General features: G+C 39.2%; 1 protein-coding gene across 7 annotated transcripts in view; it reads left to right on the top strand.

The window, feature by feature from the left end:
- Nucleotides 1-728: 728 nt before the first annotated feature.
- The window catches only part of LOC111159116 (SNF related kinase), a 58,131-nt gene continuing 38,774 nt past the window's right edge, over nucleotides 729-20,085 (top strand). Inside the window, exons 1-4 of one of the 7 annotated variants that reach the window (XM_022521529.1) lie at nucleotides 735-786; nucleotides 14,278-14,339; nucleotides 17,352-17,477; nucleotides 17,573-18,046. In XM_022521529.1, the coding sequence (XP_022377237.1) occupies nucleotides 17,405-17,477; nucleotides 17,573-18,046 (547 nt within the window). In that variant the 5' untranslated portion in view covers nucleotides 735-786; nucleotides 14,278-14,339; nucleotides 17,352-17,404. The other 6 variants (XM_022521528.1, XM_022521525.1, XM_022521524.1 and 3 more) reach the window with 6 other exon arrangements.

The raw sequence follows: 20,085 nt of genomic DNA, 5'->3' as shown, positions 1-20,085 counted from the left end.
ACCTGCTTTAATATTCTCCACGACCTTTTGCCTTTCCAGGCGGTTTCCAGGGGAGGCAGGTAACTGATGGGGCCGCGCTAGTGTCTCCCGTAGTAGACCTTTAAAGCCAGCGCCGCATTCAGATGGTGAGCTTTTTTTCCTTTTGTTTAAATAGCAACAAAATCAATAAAATTCCTTCAAACTGGGTTCCCAAGGAATAAAATTGTAGGAAAAAAAAGAACATATGCATATGAGTATATATATACATATGAATGTATATTTAATTTTTCCCCTCCCCGTGCTTAAACTTGGGCGGGAAATGTGGTGAACCTTTAAAAGGGTGAAGTGCTTGCTGCCCTTAGCCCGAGCTCCAGGACGCAGTCAGGTGCGCACGCAGTCCCTCCCTCCGATTTCCCCCGACAGCTCGCGCTACTTTTTTAAGCCATTGTCCCATATCCCTGGTGCTTCCTCCTTCACCGTCCCCTCTCCTCGGGTGCCTCGCCTGCTTCCAACCGCCAGCCACAGCCAAATTCGCTGGGGTGAGACGCCGCCAGTATGCCCTCCAGCCGCCCGCGGTCCAGAGCCGCAGGTGCTGTCGGCCCCGCCCTCCCCGCGGCCCCGCCCCGGCGTTGCGTCACAGTGACGCGCGTTCCGCGCAGGCGCAGCCCGGCCCCCCCCCCCCCCCCCCTCCCCGCGGCCGGTCGCCCGCTCGGTATTATGATTAGCGCTGGGTGCGGGGATTCGGCGGCCGGGAGGGAGTCGTCGGCGCCGCGGCCGCTGCGGACGGACGCCTGCCTGCCGGCTGAGGTAGGAGCGAGCGCAGAGCGCGGCTGGGCGTAGCGACCGTGGACCTCGGTGCGGGCCGGCCTCCGCCGCCTGGTAGCCTGCGCCGTTGCCGGGCTGGGAGTCTGGGCAGGGGAGCTCGCCGCAGGCTGAAAGTAAGTTGCGCGCTCTGCGCTCCCCGCGCCGGCCGCAGCGCGGGCCCGGGAGGATGCGGAGCCCGGGCTGCGGCGGCCAGAGCCGGCGCGGCGGTGGCGCGGCCTGGCGGCGGGGCGGTGGCGGGCCCGACGGGAGCCGGCACTGCGGCGGCCGGCCGCGGGCTCCCGGAGGCCCTGCCCTTGCGGCCGCGGCCAGATTGCGGCACCTCGGGAGGTGCCCGCATCCCCGCGCCCCGCCCCGAGCGGGCCGAGTGCGGCGCCGCGGGGCCCCCGAGGTCGGGCCACGCTCCCCGCGCCCAGGTTCTCTAACGGGGTGTGTGTTCTCGGAATGTGTTTCCTTTTTCAAACGAATCTGGAGATTTGGCAGCAGCAAGGCGGGGGGTTCCTTGGTAAAACTGCAGCCTTACAATAGAATAGGGATATTGTTGTCTGTAGAGAAAGGGCATCGGAGTAGGGGAGGAGGAGCAGTGCCATTCCCGAGGGAGAGCTGGAATTCCCCCCCCCCCCCCACCCCCCCCCCCCCCCCCGCGCCCCGATCGGGAAACCTCCGTTCTTCTCCATAGTCATCGCCTGTTGATTGCTTTCTGGACCATTTTGCAAAAAACCTTCCTGCCTTTCGCTTGGACTTGGGATCTAGAAAAGTGACAGTCTTATCCTGGGGGGTGTGGGGGGGATCCTGGGGCTGTGCTATTCCTAATAGTTGAATCAGATCCGATCCGATTCGATAGCTTCTTGGGAAGATCGGTTCAAGCTTAGTAATTGGGGAGAATTTAACCGTAGGGTTCTTAAATCTGTAGAGGTCTGAGGATATAGGACCTTTTACTCTGTCAGGTTACTTTTTTCTCTTTTTAAAAATTGAGTGCATTCTCAGTCTTAGATGCGGGTAGTAAAGCTGATTTAATGAGTTTCACATTTTATCGGGTTTTAAGGTGAAGCATGGCTTTACATGGGACTGCAAATGTTGAGTATCCTGCTGAATTTTCACCAAATTTCTGTCAAACATCAGATGCCTCAGTTGGGGTTCCTTGTATGGGGTTGGGACACTGTCTCGAATCAGCCTAATTTATCAGAATGTGTATCAGTGTACTTTTAAAGCCAGGGGCTGTCAAGGTTTATGTAATCAGTTTGTTAATTTATAATCTTGTTACGTTGCTTTCCAAATTTATAAAATCATTCCCTTAAGGAAATCTGTCTTCAGCATCTGCTTAAATATTTCTTTTGGAATTGGATTCCTGAGGAAGAATGTACTGTACAAGTGGTGATTTAAGCATACTAATTATACAAGTTTCCTTTAAAAAAAAAGTATTGATTCTTTTCTCCAACTAGCTTATTGTCCCTCTTAGGAAAACATGGCATGCCCATTTTACAGAACAAGAAATGAGAGAAATTACATGACATTCCCAAGGTCACATACTAAAGCAGTGTAGTAGCTGAAAAATTAAGTGCCTGGTGCTAACTTCTCTTACATATTCAGGGTTTTCCAGGCAGGGAACTTCGAGTGTCACCTTTCTGTTTTTTAAATATGCACTCTCAGTTTTTGTTGTTTTATTTTATGTGTAGAAATGGCTCTCACCCTGTTAATATTTTACTATTTAGAGTAAATTTTTCAGCATCGTTGCAGTAAGATCAGTTAATTTAAAGCATACAAGAACCCAGAAGTTATCCTAATTTCTGTTTTTCTAGAACGGAAATATAAATTGGGATTTTATGTTCAAATTTAATCCCATAATCCTCAAATGCAGGCTTTTATATGTCCTTATTAAAGTTGGAAGGGCTTTCATGATATTTTTACTGGTCACAGGAAATACTGTTCATCTAAACCTTACTATGGGTGTTTCTGTCATATAGAAAGTGAAACTAAATGGGAAAAAAGTTATTTATTCTTGGAGATAATTGAGCAGCCATGGTTCTAAGCACTGGTATAAATAAGGCATGATGTCTTCTCTGTAGCAGCTTGTCTGAACCTAAGAGCTCACTTAGTACACTGCCCAGGAAGGAAAGGACACAAGTGAACTTTTCACATGGCCAGAATTTTAGGAATTATAAACATAGATGAGGAACTCTAAAGACATATTTTAACTGCGTGTGTGGTTTTCTTAACAGCCAGAGGATGGAATTTTTAGCCAAATGCTTTTATAATAAAACTATTAATCATAATTTAGGTACTTCTAGGTGTATGAGTGTGCAGGTAAATTCTTAGAGCAACTTCAGTAGAAAAGTTAAACTTGAGTAGATTCTAGCAGTTTGTTTTTTTTTTTTTTTTAAAGATTTTGTTTATTTATTTGACAGACAGAGATCACAGGTAGGCAGAGAGGCAGGCAGGGAGAGAAGGGGAAGCAGACTCCCTGCTGAGCAGAGAGCCCAATGTGGGGCTGAATCCCAGGACCCCCGGGATCATGACCTGAGCCGAAGGCAGAGGCTTTAACCCACTGAGCCACCCAGGCGCCCCAATTCTAGCAGTTTTGAAAATAAACTTAACCTATGATCATTTATTCATGGCGCCTTTGTGTGTCTATTTTCAGGGCTCTGGGTTGGTTCAAGGGTAGCAATAGAAAAATGAATAAAAACCTGTTACTGCCTCGAGGAGCTTATAGGCTATTGGGGACACTGAAGTAAACAGTAACAGTAGAATCCAGCAAATGCTGTGGCGAAGCATAGGCAAAACCCTGTGGAAGCACAAAGATGGGGGCAAGGAGCAATCTGATTTGGGAATGCTTCACAGAGGAGGTGATATTGAACACATCTTAAAGTACAAGTAGAGTTCCCAGGCAGAGAAAAGGGGAAAGTTCTCAGAGGGCTCAGGGAGGATGAGAAGACAGAGCTAAGTGATGGAGAAGGAACTTAGATCCAAGTGGATGGAAGGGAATTGAGGAGGTAAAGAGAGTACAGCAGTTTTTGTTTTTTTTTTGTTTTTTGTTTTGTTTTTGTTTTTGTTTTTGTTTTTGTTTTTTTTTAAGAATATGAAAAGGAAGGAAAAGGAATGGGACAGGAGCTTGGGGGGATGGGGAGGGAAGTTTTTCAGTATTCTGTTTTTGTTTGCCAAGAGCTGGTGTAAAATCTGTCAGACTCATGAGAGGCTGTAGATGATCCGGAGCTACATTATTCACATTGGTGGATGGTTTCCTCATCTGTTTTTCTAGAAGTCTGCTTCGGGTTGAGGCCTTATATCCCATGAGAAACCATTCCTTGCTGGTTGTAGGGGAGGAGCCTGTCTAAAGAGGATTCCTGCTGTACCTTCCCTGAATTTTTATATCTCTGCTGCTTCCAGAGCCTCCTGAGATTCTGCTTTGGCACCTCCAACATTTGGCTTCTGCTCAGGTAGGCTCTTCCATAACAAATCAGGCTTCTTTCTCTCTCCTGACCTGTTGCATTGTACCCTCCAAAGTGCTGTTATGTGGCTGTTCAGCAGTTACTTCAAAGGCATTCACAGACCATGTGCTGTGATGTTTTAAGCCAGACTCGAAGCAGGATTGGGTGTACCTACATACATACCCCTCAACTACATATTGGCCTGGAAATGTAGATTATGAAGTCTGTGCTCCAGATGTGTGGGGTACAGGTCATATAAATGGTAAGATCCTAGCCCCACTGGGCCTCAGTTGCTCATTGGTCAATGTGCAGTTATTTTTCTCAAACTTAAAAGACTGTTGGCTCCTCGAAGGCAGAGCCCACTTCTTTGATTTCAACATCCCCAGATGAGCGTAATGCCTCATGTGGTGTCTCGATGAAGAAACTTCAAAAATCTAAACTTATTTTATTGGTTTTATCAGCCTATTAATAGACGTACCCCATTTTAATATAACTGGGCTAAATTTGAATTGTTTTTCAATCATAGAATTTGGAACTAGAAGCAAATCTTTCACTTGATCCTGGCATGTAGTAGATGCCCAGGAAATGTTTGTTCCTGTCCTATATATTTCTGGTCTGAGTGAATGGCACCATTTGCTACCTCTCTCTATTAGAATCATTCTGGATTTCCTTCTTTGCTTTGCCCCCCATGCATTTGAGTTCTGAGATTCTACTTTCTAAGTGTATCTCCTTGATTAATCCTCATCACTGCCCACATACTGGCTGCTTTCATTTTTAGGTCATTAAGTGATCATTTACCTGGAGGTATTTGCAGTTGTCTCTACCTGTCCCCCAGCTCTAGTCTTGCCCTGCCAGGTTGGTCTTCACTTTGCTACCGGAGTGGTTTCTGTAACTGTCATCTCTGATTGCCATTCCTCTGCTCAGAATTCTTCTTTGGCAGCAGTGGTGGCTGCTGCTGCTTTTTCCTCTTCTGTAAAGATTTTATTTATTTGAGAGAGAGAGAGCACACATGCATGAGTTGGGGACGGGGGGAAGGCAGATGAAGAGGGAGAGGCAGACTCCCCACTGAACAGGGAGCATCCCAGGATGTTGGGATCATGACCTGACCTGAAGGCAGAAGCTTAACTGACTGAGTCACCCAGGTGCCCCCTTCTTAGTGCCAGCTTTCATTTGTTCATTTAATAATATGTATCTGTATATTTTGGGTAGATGCTGTACTCAGCAGGCTTTGGGATACAGAGTGGAATAAAATGGACATGGGGCTTACACAGACTGAAGTTATCATTTAGTTGAGTGGGGACACAGATTATTACTCACGTAATTATATAACTGCAGTTGTGATAATGGCCCTGATGGGAAGGAAATGGCGCTGTGAAAGTGCATGGGAGCTGGTATGCAGGGGTGTGGGAAGGGGAAGGACACACTTGGGAGGGTGACCTTTCAGCTGGGCCCTGAAGCCCTCTGGTAAGGGCTTGCCAGATCCAAGGAATCACAGCTGATTTGCTTGGTATACAGGCCCCTTTGGGTATCTGGCCCCTGTCTACCTGTCTGATCTCATTTCCTATGCTCTGTATGTATTATTGTCCCAGGCACACTGAGCTCTGTCAGGTGTCTTTTCTGAAAAGCCTCTTCCCCATCGTTGCCAATTACAATTCTTAGCTCAAACAAGGAAATGCATTTCTCTGAGATGCCTCCTGTGAACTTCCCAAGGTAGGTTTTGGGGAAAGAACACCTCTTCTGTTATATCTGTCCCTGTAAGACATTATACAGACCTTGTGGCAGGGATCTTACTGATGTCTAGTAGAGGCATTTAGGGGCAGCTTGATGGGCTTATATACTTAGTTTCCCACCTTATTTTGATACCCCTTAAAAATCTTTAGGGGGTATCAAAATAAGGTGGGAAACTAAGTATATAACCCTTCTCAAATATCAGACTCTCCTGGGAGGAAAGCCAGTTCTGAAAAGTTGGGGTTAAATGGTGGATGACTTTGAGCCTCTTTGCATCTTGCTAATATATATTATCCCACCTAGCCTTCCTAATAATAACTGTCTAAGGTGGTGATTATCTTTGTTTTATAGATTAAGATGTGCCTGTTTGTAGAAGTTGAGGAACTTGCTGGGCTCCAGGTTCTGGGGTACTCTTTCTACTGAATTATGATGCTGCTGCTTATGTTGCTGAATAAATGAATTTTGATCATTTTATTAAAGTGCACCTCTGTGGTGAGGATATAATAAGAAAGTTTGACCTTGTGGTAGTTTGAAATGCTGAATCTTAGGATCCTCTCTCCTCTCTGATGTTCCCTCCCCCTCTGTGTACACACCTCTTAGGCTATTATGTTGTCTTTATATTGCATAGCTGGGGTTGTCTTTATATTGCATAGCTGGGGAAAACGTCCAAATTTAATACACATTCATCCGTGTTGGTTTTTCTTTATTAGAGAAGTTACGTTTTAGATAATGTAAGTTTTATGCTTATGGTATAATAAAGTTCATTTCAGCCTTACAACAGGATACTAACAAATATTCATGGTGAGAGTATGAAGCTAGAACATACGTATCTCTGGATCTCTTTATACAATAGTCATAATACTCTATAGCCTTTTGTTTAGCAGTGGACAAAAGCAGAGCAATTGAATTTAAAAGTAAGGTTTAGCTTTCTGTTTTAGCTTATTTTCTACAGGTGAAACAGTTTTTTTTTTTATTGGCATAAAATATTTTGAGGACTGCTGAAGAAATTTAGAATGAGTATATTCATACATTCTCAGTTTCAGAGCTTGATTTTGTTCTTTACGCTCCTATTTTATGTGTATTTGCTAATTCTCTTGTGAAGGAAAATGCTTTTTCAGAAACAAATGGAGAAAATGTAATTTGCAAAGTATATTAAAATTGCATTGTGGGAAAGGATACAGTTTTTAAGCAGAAAATAGAACCTTCCTAAATTTATCTGAATTACTTGCTTGGTGTTGGCTGTAGCTGTTCTTGCCATCACAAAATTGTATGTAAATTCTAAGGTGAAGTTATTTTTAATGTGCCATTCCATTTTTACATGATCAGTAAATACCTGTTTTTTGAAAAGTTATTTGCCTGTTACTTCCTTTCTTGAAAAGCAGTTTCAAAACCTTTAATGGAATTGTTTGTTAATAATGTTTATTAAGTGGTGCTAGGGAATTTCCTCCATTTAATTGATTGCTGGGCTAGGTAGCTAGCATAGCATATCAAAATTGGAAGAACACAATAAATGTCCAAATTGATTTATTTTAGTGCTGTTTGTTTCCCTGGGAGCTAGAAAGGCCTAGGTAAACGGGAGGCATTGTATTGTTGCAGGAAAAAGTGGAGGGCCCAGGACTCGGGTTGGGGAGAGGACCTGGAGTCCAACCCAAGCAGTGCTTAGCTGGGTGTAGGACTGGGGCAAAGGAAGTCCTTATCCTCTTTGGCCCTGCTTTCTTATCTGTGAAATGGGTATGATATTTCCATTATATTGCTGGTTTTGTGAAATAAGTGATGAAACAAATACAGAGTTCAGTACCAACATAGATTCCCAGTTATTACATTGTTTACCCTTTTTGAGACCTGCATTAAAACAAAACTGGAATTCTAAAATGAACTGTTGTGGTATGAAAGACATTTTTGAAATTTGAAGTGAGACAAAATCAAATTTTTTTTTTTTTTTTTTTAATGGGACTGGATGCATTTCTATATACATGTATTTAGGTTTGTAGTGGGGTTTTAGGAAGGTAGTATGGGTATAATGAGAGCATTCTAATCTAAGTCAGAACGAAAATTGGTGTTTTATGGAACATTAAAGTGGACAGTGAACTTTTAAAATTGGTTTAACTTCTCTAATGACGTTATTTCTATGTTGTTTTCTTGTTACTACCCAAAGAGTTTTCCTTTTCTGTTTAGACCTCTTATCAGCTATGTGATTAGAAGCTGGTTCTGTGCATTTTTATCTCTTTAATGGCACTTTAATTAAACTTAAATATAATTCAAAGATAGATAAGTGGTGAAATGAGTATGACACGTTTTCCAGTCATTAGTTTTGAGAAAGTAAGAGACCATCATCGTTGCCTAGGTGGTAAGCCAGTAGGTATTTTTCAGGATCAGCCTCCTTAAACTTACTAACTTATTTCATGTCTACCCCAAGTCATAACTTCACCCAAGCTGATGTTCTCCTTTCCGAGGAGGTTGGCCAGCCAGCCAGCTGTGTGCTCTGCTGCCTTGGTTTTCCCCACTTTTAGGAATGGCATTCCACTGCTCCCTCTTGAAGGTTAAGCTCTGGTCTATGGGCTGCCCTGCCCTTGGGGATCCTGCCTTCTTTGTGTCCTCTACTCTTCCTTTGGCACACCTCACCCAGGTTAACCTGTATAGTTATTTAACTATTTATATGTAGATAACTTATTTGTAAGGTTGTAAATCAGTTGTGTTCTACACAATTAGGGCTCAAATATTTGCTAATGAAAATAGACTCTGTTCCTGTTCATTCCTCAGCCTTAGGAATTGCATACCTTGTCCCTCCGGAAAGCAAAATATTTCCTTGAATGTCTTGTTTATTAAGATGAAATAAGTAGGTTTTAGACAATATATTTTTAGGGAAGTTAGTCTTTTCATAGATCTCAGTGGAAAAGTAAATTGAAAATCATATACAAAAAAGTCAAAATTTTAATAAACTATCTTTTTTAGATTATAAAAGCAGCACACATTCATTGCCAAAAATTTGAAAAGAACAGAAAAGCATAAAGAGAAAAAAATTCTATAATCTTACCAACTTAACATTTTGGTATTTTTAAAATATATATGCAGACAAATTATATGCTTTTTTTTTTTTTTAAATTGAGATCATGCCATGAAATTTGGTGTATGAATTTTTTTAACTTAACATTTTATTGTGAGAATTCCCCCTTGAGATTAAATAGCCTCAAAGTAGGACTGCATAGTGTTAATGTTAGGTGTACTGTGATTTAATTGTTATCTTATGCAGATCTTTAGATTATTTCTGATTTTTTGAATGTATAAATATCATTGAACATCGTTGACTATAAAAATTTTTATTTAAGACATAATCTAGTAGTGACATCATTATATGGAGAGTAATTATTTTAAGGCTCTTGATATGTGTATTGCCACATTGCTTTTCAGAAATTTCAGAAATCAGATTTTCAGAAATAAAATAATTTGCAGTCTCTCTTTTTTTCTTATGGATCATGAATTTACTGTTGTGTCTAAGAAATCTTTGCCAAGCTTAAGACCACAACATATTTGCCTCTTTTTCTTCTGCAAGTTTTCTAGTTTCATGTTTTGCATTTAGAGATATTACACATTTCCAGTTAATCCTTACATGAGGTGTGAGGCATGTGAAATAATTTACAGTCCTAACAGTGTAAGAGAATCTTAAATGGTTTAGTCTTTTAAGTCAAAGTCAATGTAATGTTAGGTACCAGTATTTTTGTTCATAGATTAGTTTACTTTTTTCTGTTCCAGTATTCTTTTTTAACCATTTTTTAACCATTTTAACCATTTTACCATCACACTATCAGCAGGGAAAGAAAAAGATAACAGAAGGTGAAAATGAGTCTTGATAGCTTTAATAAAAGTTTGGAAGATTTAGATTATTAAGTTTTTGAATTCTCCAAGCTTCCAACTTATATTGTCTTCCTGGCAACAAGGAGTAATTGTGGGTTAGCCTTATTTATTTTGGAGCCTTATTTATTTATTTCTACATACCAGCTTCTGCTTCAGTCTTTATTTGTTTGTTATGCGAGCACTTTGTATCAGGGCTGTCACCAGAAATGGTGACACACTTAGCATTTTTCATCATTTTAACAGGAGGCAGATTCTGTTTAGGAATTCGAACTTAATATCTGTCTGCACTGCTGGCCTGGGTCTTAGATGTTAACCCCTTTTGCTTTACAAATAATTAGTACTACTCTACATCAGTTAATAAATTGCCTGACTTCTGGATACATTAAAATTCTTTGGTATATCCCGGACCATTGCTTGTTTCACTTAGAGAAAATAAAGATTACATAAACTGACGTTTCATGAGATCAGTCTGCACTGGTGACCCAGTCGCTTCCTGGAGAGCAGAGCAGTCCTTTCAGCCTGCCATTCCTGCTCACCTCAGTTGCCCCCAGTCCATTAAAATTGACTGCTTGGAAGAAAACTTAATAGAACATACTTTAGGAGGCAGTTATCTTCCCTTGGAAAATACTTTCCTAGACATTTGGAGGTACAATTTTACCTCTTTGGACATTTCTCATAATAAATAATTTAACCTTTGGGGCACCTGGGTGGTTCGGTTGGTTGGGTGTCCCCCTTCAGCTCTAGTCATGATCCCAGAGTCCTAGGATCAAACCCCGAATCGAATCGGGCTCCCTGCTTAGTGGGGAGCCTGCTTCTCCCTCCCTCACTCTCCCTGCTTGTATTCCCTCTCTTGCTGTGTGTCTCCCTGTCAAATGGATAGATAAAAATCTAATTAATTAATTAATTTAACCTTTTAATTTATAGTTCCTATCTTGAGTCCATTCAGTGAGTGTAGCCTTATAACCACATAATACTACATTGATAACCACGTGGTAATATTCAGCCAATCCAGTGAAAAGCTTTTGATCCTTCCGTAACTTAGGACCTCTTGACCTATTTGTGGTTTCTTTATCTTTGATTTATAGCTTATGTTGGTAACTACCAGGGGGAGGAGTGCTATTCTAGAAATGTGGAATACTGTTTATTTTGGATAGTGGGAAGAGCAGTGGCAACTGCATGTAGGATTGTGTTTATTTTGCTTGACCAGGCGGTTGTTGATATTCTCAGAGGATTTAGTCTACTGTCTTCCTTTCAGCCTATGGGTATTGTTGAAATTTAGTGGTAAGACTGGGGTGGTAGTAATCATTGGGTGAGTGTTCCTCTACTTCCATTAGTTTTTCTGTAAACACGCAGTTTAGTATTTTCCATGAGTAAAAATTACAGTTTTCATTTTTGGTGTTTGTAAAAGATACCAGATAATTCCATATGTAAGAAGCTTAAATGGCAATTTTAGTGTGGCTTTACAAAAACTCATCTTCAGTTATCTGTATTAGAGGAAGAGCATTGGCACAGATTTATTAAGTACTTAATTTGGGGGGAGATTTTTGCATATTTAAATATTGGTGGTCTGATTTTAGGAAATTTATAATATCCTAAATAAAACGTAGAGAAGCACATTGTCCTTTTTGTTCCACTCCTCTACTTTGTCATGCCATGGATTGGCCGCGCAGAGCTACCTTTTGTTCAGTGTGCTGTTTTGTCCTCCCCTAGAGATGTGGGTAGGAGACATTTGTTTGATATACAGACCACACTACAGTAGTGATGTTGTCAATGAAAATCTAAAAGTGAATTTTGACAAGAATAACAGGGTGAATTCCAAATTGACAGTAGATTTAACAGAGGCTGGTTCTACAACTGTTTTCAGCAGCTTGCAAAATGTGTGTAGGGCCACCCACACTTCCTTCCTCTTCTCCAGCCACACCCGCACACTTCAATTTGCTTCTCTAGTTGGGAGAACATCAGTATATTCTTGCAACATACACTGGTGGTTATTTCTCAAACATGAATTTCCGTATTATAAACACTTTTGACTAGTTGGCCTGTTTCATTTAGGTCCAGCCCCGTTATATGCATGTGTGAACATATGCTAAATAAGATTGCTTTAGAATAGTCTAATTTAGTGGTTTTGCTGTTTTAAAAGATGGCGTCTTTGTTATGTAGTCATTAAAAATACTGATTTACAAGAACTCAGTGCATGAGAAAATGTTCATTATATAGAGGAAAAGGTAGTCTCAAACTTCATATATAGTATCTTAGCTTTGTAAAGAAACATAGGTATAAAGGATATATACTTATAGTTAAAGAGAAATCATCTTAGATGAAATTACAGGTGATTTCCCCCCCACCCCGTGTTGTGCTTTTCTGTACTTTTTGAATTTTCTGAGGTAAATTGTATCAACTTGTTTTGTAGAGAGAAATACTTTTTAAATGGTTGTAAACTTTTCTTCTTCTCTCTGTGTCTGTGTCTCTTTATATTCCATTTTATTAAAAAAAAATTGTGTCTGGGTATATATTATATGTAGAAAATAATTGGGAAGGAAGGTGTGTATCAAACTGTTAATAGAGATTGTCACAGAGAGTAGAATAATGGATGATCTGTATAAAAAATTATTTTTTTATGTTTATATGTTCTAATTGTATATTTTCCTATATTATACAGGTATTTCATAATTTCATAATAGAAGCAAAATACTAAAACAAAGAAAAGTGATATGTCAAGTGGAAAAAGCAGGCTACAAGATATAAAGTTATGTATAGAATGATCACACCTTTGTAAGACAAAATAAAGTAGAAGCTGTATATAAGTATTTGCAGAAAGATCACCAAAATATTGGTAGTGCTTATCTTCAGGGGTAGAACGATGGATGCCTTTTTATTCTTTCTACTTACTAGTCTGTATTTTCCAGATTTTCTGTAAGAATATATTACTTTTGGGGGAAAAAATGTGAAGGAGCATTTAATTCTTTTTGAAAAGGTAGATTTGAAAGAAAGTCATCTTGATACCATTTTAAAAACAAATACTTGGGTTTTGTGTGATGTTTTATTGAAAAATAATCAGACTTTGATGCCCAACTAGAGTTACTATTTTCTTTATATTATGGTCGTACATCAGTCATATTTTCAGTTTAGTACATTTTAGTAATGTACTAAAGTAAGTCCGTGAATTCATTTTCTTGAAGTAGGGTAGAAGAATTTCTGCTTGGATGAGGGAGAGTACCATTGTTTTAACAATGATTCTGGTGGTAATAGCTGGTGTTTCCTGTGTACTCTGTGCCAGGCTTCACTCTGAATACTCTTCCTGTACTAACTTATTTAATTCTCACTCTAACCTATGAAGCTGTACTCTTACTATTAACATTTTTTCATGAGGAAGCTGATCATAGAGAGGTCAGGTCTTGCTGAGGTCCTGTGGCTAGTAATAGGTGAGGTGGGGTTCAGATCCAGTCACCGGCACTCAGAACCAGTGCTCAGCCACACTGCCTGCCTTGCCTAGAGACTGGATGGTGGAAAGAGAGAAGCAAGCAAGGGTAATGTCAGGAGCCACCACATCCCTTGGAGCTGAAGGAGCAGGTATCATTCTAGCGTTCGCAGGTCTCTAGAGGTGGCCTTGTGCCCATGACCTTGCTGGCCCTGTTTGTGAGCTTAATGATTACCTGGATGCTCACCTTTAATGTGTTGTGTAAATTGCCTTGGCCTAGTGTGAATGTTTAGACCTTTCAGTATTTGTGGGATATTTCAGTGTTGTGGAAAGGACTGTAAGGGCACCTCAGCCAAGTACTCTTCACTGTGCCACAGACTTAGATGTTTATTCATCTGTTCACATTCTCTGTATTCATAGTGATAGTTCTTCTTTACTTTTGAATGGAAAGCCTCTGGTGTGAAGGTGTTTCGTGTGTTCTCAGATGCTGGCATTGTAATTGATTTCTGCTGGCCTGCTAGAAGATCATATGTTGTAAAGGTTGCCCTCCCTCGCTGTGGGAGTGAGTGTTGCAGGAACCGTCCAGGGTTCATGCAGGCAAGCTGGTCTTGGAATCTAGGCTGGGCAGGATTGGGGCTGCCCACTGCTGCTGATTGGGCAAGTCAAGCCTCATTGTGCCTAGCTTGCAGGCTCTTAGTGATGATCCATGAAATGTGGATTTGGTGCCTGTTTTACCCAGGAAACATTCAGAAAATGGCAAATCGTCTGTTTGTGATTATTATTTCCTCCTCCTCCTAGTGGAACAATCTGTCTGATCGGGCTATCTGGAACTATCTCTGTGTATCTGTTCATTGTTAACTTCCTGTTCACTCAAGATTCTTTGAATGGGTTATAATTCACAGAGGGGGGAGAGATGGTGGGAGAGGAGGCAGGGTCACTAAAAGAAACTTGCCCTTTTTATATGTTTGTCTGGATCCACCTTTAAGATGTTATATTTTGACTTTAAGCAAAGTTAAATAGAACTAAACTAAAATCTCCTGTATTTTCTTTTAGGAAAAAGAAGCAACTAACAAAAGACAGTGGTAACAAGGATTATTCAGTGTGCGGTTTGCAGGGTATGTGCTGGAGCCATCACAGAGTCATCTGCGCTTGCTATAAGCCACATATGCATGTTCGGCATTGATGTTCAGAGTGACTTGTGGCTCTGGAAGGTCCTCAGAGATCAAAGACAATTTAGTTACTCCTATGCCAACACGAAATGCACTCGATGGTGGGGTTGCACAGTGGGCTGGTACTTAAAGAAGATGTTCAGTAACAAGGATATTTCTCCTTCCAACCTTCAGATAATCATAACATCCTGTTTTTAGGTATATAATTATAGTTTCATAGACCCTGGAAAGGGATATGTGTACAAAACAAAGTAGAAAAAGAGTTTCTTAATACTGGAAGTGATTACTATTTCACTCCAGAGTAGTCTCATTGTGAAGAGACCTTTTTAGATTTTTTTCCCATGAACTCTTTAGTAGATTAAAAACTGTTTTCATTGTACCCTTTTGCTGGCACAGTTCTGGGAAGGGAAACCTCAGAATGTTAGTTGTAATCGTTTCTGGGTGTTGGAGACCCTAACAAAAGACTGTCTTTCCTCATCTGTATACACATTTGTTACTTTTGAAATAAGGCAAAATTAAAACTGGGAAAACCTAATTAATTTAATTAAAATATAATTAAATTCAGATTTATTCCTAAAATCTGATTTATATGCCACTTTGTAAGAATATATCTAAACTAAAGTGGTAGATGAAAAAACAAATATTGTATAACCTGGAGGCGACCTGAAATTGTTTTGAAAGCTTAAGTTGCATTTACAAGCTTGTACAATAGAAACATAGACTCAGATAGAATTTTAAGGATAATTACTGCCCTTATAATTAATCAAAATTAGAGATTTAAAGATAGTTTTCTGCCCCCTGGAGTTAGCTTAGAGTTTCTATTTTTGAAAATTAAATATGCCTAAATTAAACTTTCTTTTGGAGAACTGCTGTCCGATTAAAGCAAGATCTTTTCACTCAGATTTTCCTGTTAATCTCATCATTAAAATTAATAGCTCAGATGATGAGGTAATATACAGTATGGAAGAAATTTGCTTTTTCTCCAACACCTGCTTCTTATTTTAAACATCTTTATAGAAACAGGATTAATTTAGTTTGGTTTTGAAATAAGTTTGTAGAAACAGTGTAGTATAGTTAAAAGCAGAGACTTTGAGGTCAGGTAGCCCTGAGTTCAAATCCTAGCTCTTTTTTACACACTGGCCTGGTAGCCAATGCCAAGTGAGTTACCATTTCTATGACTCAAAATGAGGCTAATAATCCCTATCTCTTAGGGCAGTTGTAAGTATTAAATGAGGATGACATAAAGCATTTGGTATATGAGTGACATATTGTACTTAGTGAATGGTAGTTAATATTTATATTTATAGTAATTGCTCAAATATAAAAAAAAAAGCATTAAACATACTAACATTGGCTTTTTAAGCTCTCTTTCGCTCTCTTTCTCTCTATATATATTTTCAGGTGATTTCAGATACGTGTTTCCGATAATTTCAATTTGCATGTGAGAATGACTTTATTCCTCTTTTAGAGTTGGTACTTTAACTCTCCAGATATTATCCTAATATAACATCATTTAGAGTGGTTAAATGTTTATAAGGAAGATGAGCTTTGAAATAATTCAGTTTAAAGCTTAGTTGTAGCACTTTGATTCATTTTGCACAAATATGTATAGTAGGCTTTTAATAAACGTTAGCTTTTCTTCTTTTAAGCAAAAATGAGATTTAAAGAAGTGTAATGCTAGAGCTTTAAAATAAAAAAAACACCTCATTTTATGTACAATTTACTTTTTTGGGGTATTTTCATCTAAGCAGGAATAGATAAATGTAACTACTATTCTGTTTCTACTGGAAACACGCAAAAGGTTTCACAGAAGGAGGGCTATGTACTCACAGGACAGAGCTAGTCTTGGGAGATGGCTGTATTCTCCATTGGATTTTGCTATAATTCTATTAAATTTTGGTCAGGAAGAATAATAATGGGAGTTGGATTTGTGAGATTTAAGGTGATATCTTAACTTGTATAATTTTATAAGAGCCTGTTTCTGTATTTAGAGTTTATAAAGGTTTAGAATTTTAAATGCCATGTGAGATATGGTCTTTAAAACTGAATGGTCTTTAAGATGGTTTACGAATGCATGCTTGTTCATTTTTGAAATATAATCAGATCATGGTGGGTTATGTTTGAGAGTTGGAAAACTAATAAAGATAAACATAACTGGTAAGTACAAAGAGTGAGTACCAGTCAGTCAGCAAACATATATTAAGCACCTACTGTGTGTCAACGTGTTGTTCTAGGCACTAGTGTGACAAGAAGAGCAAACAATTGCCTTGTAAACATTTTGAAAAAAAATTGAATTTCAGAATTTAATAAACTGTTGATTACCTGTTGTATGTTAAAGACTGTTCAAAGGAGGGTAGAAGGGGAAAAAAAAAAAAAAGAACCTTAGAGTCCTCAGAACTTCACAGTCTTAGGATGGGGATGGCGTATACAAAAACCCATGGAATAAGACCACACTGGGTCCTGAGCTGCTGTTGGAGATACAGAATAGGCAAGGTCATTCCAGCTGGGAGGGTTAGAGGAGGCCTCACTAAAGGGATCTGTCTGTGCTTACAGGAAATAGTGCTAGCTTTGGAATAACAGGAAAAAGTTGCTGAGTTTCTGTCCAAATGTTTATTCTGTTTTCCCTTTTTTGTCAGTTCTTGCCTTGTATTTAAGACACTAAGTGAGATTACTTTTGTAAGATTTTTTTTTTAAACATAGTTTATCAAACTTGCTAGTTTTCTTATTTCTGACATCACCAAAACTTATTTCAACTAATTTCTTTCAGTTTGCAAATTTTAATATGGCATTTAAATTCTCAGCCTTTGTAACATAAACCCAAAATATATAGATTATATAAATAGCCCTTATTCATTTTTTGTCTCTGTTTACTTCAGGTTTCTCTTAAAACTTAAAAAGAAAGAGTTATAAGAGAAAAAGCTACAGAAACTTAATTTTGTTTCTCCTCTTCTTTTGTAGATGTCCATGGCGATATTGAGAATGAATTCCTTATTTTCACCAGATATTCTTATATGAGAAGATCCGTTTCAAACAGTCTAGATATTTTTCCTTCTGTTGGACCAGCATGGCAGGATTCAAGCGAGGGTATGATGGAAAGATTGCTGGATTATATGATCTGGATAAAACCTTGGGTCGAGGTCATTTTGCAGTGGTTAAACTTGCCAGGCATGTCTTTACAGGTGAAAAAGTAGCAGTAAAAGTTATTGACAAGACAAAATTGGACACTTTAGCCACTGGTCATCTTTTCCAAGAAGTGAGATGCATGAAACTAGTGCAGCATCCCAACATCGTACGCCTTTATGAAGTTATTGACACCCAGACCAAACTATATCTTATTCTAGAACTTGGGGATGGAGGAGATATGTTCGATTATATAATGAAACACGAAGAGGGACTTAATGAAGATTTGGCTAAGAAGTACTTTGCTCAGATTGTTCATGCCATATCTTATTGCCATAAACTCCATGTGGTTCACAGAGACTTAAAACCAGAGAATGTGGTCTTCTTTGAAAAACAAGGTCTTGTAAAGTTGACAGACTTTGGTTTCAGCAACAAATTTCAACCAGGGAAGAAGCTTACTACAAGCTGTGGATCTCTTGCGTATTCTGCTCCAGAAATTCTGCTTGGTGATGAGTATGATGCACCCGCAGTAGGTAGGTAACCTCCTTCCAGTATTTGCCCACTTGAATTCCACCAGCTAGAATGTAGTTGGTCAAATTGGTGTTTATCTGAAAACAATTTCTTAAGGGACTTTCTTAAGTCCCTTTAATTAAAACAATTTTAATTAAAACAATTAAATTTAGAAATTAAAACAATTTCTTAAGGGACTTTTTTTTTTTTTTTAAGATTTTATTTATTTATTTATTTGACAGAGATCACAAGTAGGCAGAGAGGCAGGCAGAGAGAGAGGAGGAAGCAGGCTCCCTGCTGAGCAGAGAGCCTGATGCGGGGCTCGATCCCAGGACCCTGGGATCATGACCCGAGTCGAAGGCAGAGGCTTTAACCCACTGAACCACCCAGGCGCCCCTCTTAAATGTATCTTAATTAACAGATTTGGTTTCATGAATGCCGTATATCCATAAAGCTCACAGTCAGTTTGTTTTACCCTTTAGATGGCAAATGTTTAAAGTATATTTCAGCATAAAGAAAAATGAGTAAGTTATCATTTAAGGTAACCATCATCTACTCATTGTAATTCTTTTGAAGGTCTGAGTACGTTTCCTATCTTCTTAGAGTCTTCTTAGAGACTTCTGGTAGTGTCCCTAGTCAGCTTCTTTCTGTGTATATACTTTAACAGTCACTAAGACTTATATGGGAAAGATGCTATGAATATTAAAATACATTATGGAGAATTTGGACATGGGAATCATTTATTAGTTGTGACCTTGAAGAGTGCACTTGATCTCTCTGCTTTATTTCCTCATCCATGGAATAAATTGGACCAGATAGAGGTATCACATCCTGTGTTATCATGTTTACCATCCACAGAGACCTGTGGGGCTGTTATTGTCTGCCTCATTTTATAGGACAGGTAGTTGACATACAGACATCCAGAATCTTGGTAGCCCTGGGCATTCCCAGCTACCCTCTTTCCACTTCAGCACATTATTGTGTTCTCTCTTGTGATGAGTTATCTAGTTGGGGTAGAAGTGTTTATTGCTTTTCAGCTTATGTCAGTTTTGTCCCTTGGGATCATATCTGTTTTGAAGGTTATATGAGTATTTGTTTATAATTTTTAAGGATTTGCTAAGTTAAATGTGTGGTCCGCTTTTACAGTTTCTAGTTTAAGTTTGAAACAGTATGCCCTAATACTACATGTATATGATATCATGCTTTATAGATAGGAGTCGTTTGAAATGCATGTTACAGAATATGAAAGACACACATTGAAGAGCACATTGAAGAGTGCTGATTTTTATACTGAATATTCTGTACACCAAGACACTGCGTTTCATGTTAGACTCTGTTCTGGAAAAGAAAGGGTTATCGAATGGTTCCTGTCCACTACAGATAACAAGGTTTCACCAAAACTTTTCGTTAGAATATTTGAGTCAGAGATTTTTGATGAGTGGAGCAGGCTAATCAGAAAATGAAGCCAAGGATTAACAGAAGAGGAAACATAAATGTCTGAACATGAAAATGATGTTTAACCTCACTAATGATCAGGGAAGATAAAATCATGATCAGATACCGTTTCATACTTTTTGCATTAGGAAAAACTAAAGTCAGACAAATCTAAGCATAGGTAAGACTATAGGTCATTGGGAACTCTTCTAGTATGTAGAAGACAATTTGTCAGTGTCTACTAAAGTTAAAGATGTATGTAATCCTGAAACCCAGCAGTTCTCTTCCTGTATACACACCCTAGACTTGCTTTCACTCGTGTACACAGATTTTCAAAGAATGTTTGTTTGACAGCATTATTGTGTATTCATCAGTAGGGGAACACATCATTTCATATTCATATGATGGGATTGGTAAAAATAAATGAACTATGTATGTCATGGCTAGTGTTCACAAACGCACTATTTAAGAAGATCAAATCGGTGGTAGTACTTACAGTATTATAACATTTATATAAAATTTTAAACAGACAAAGCAGTGTTATATTGTTAGGGGGTTGCTTGCACATGTAGTAAGGTACTGATGAATGCATGAGGTTAAGATAGTTACTTCTAAAGGGCAGGCGTAC

This window comes from Enhydra lutris, unplaced genomic scaffold, assembly GCF_002288905.1.
Source record: "Enhydra lutris kenyoni isolate GAN:26980312 unplaced genomic scaffold, ASM228890v2 scaffoldscaffold66, whole genome shotgun sequence".
In the NCBI taxonomy this organism is placed as follows: domain Eukaryota; kingdom Metazoa; phylum Chordata; class Mammalia; order Carnivora; family Mustelidae; genus Enhydra; species Enhydra lutris.
Note: the sequence above shows the minus strand (reverse complement) of the source record. Positions and strands in the feature narration are given on the sequence as shown.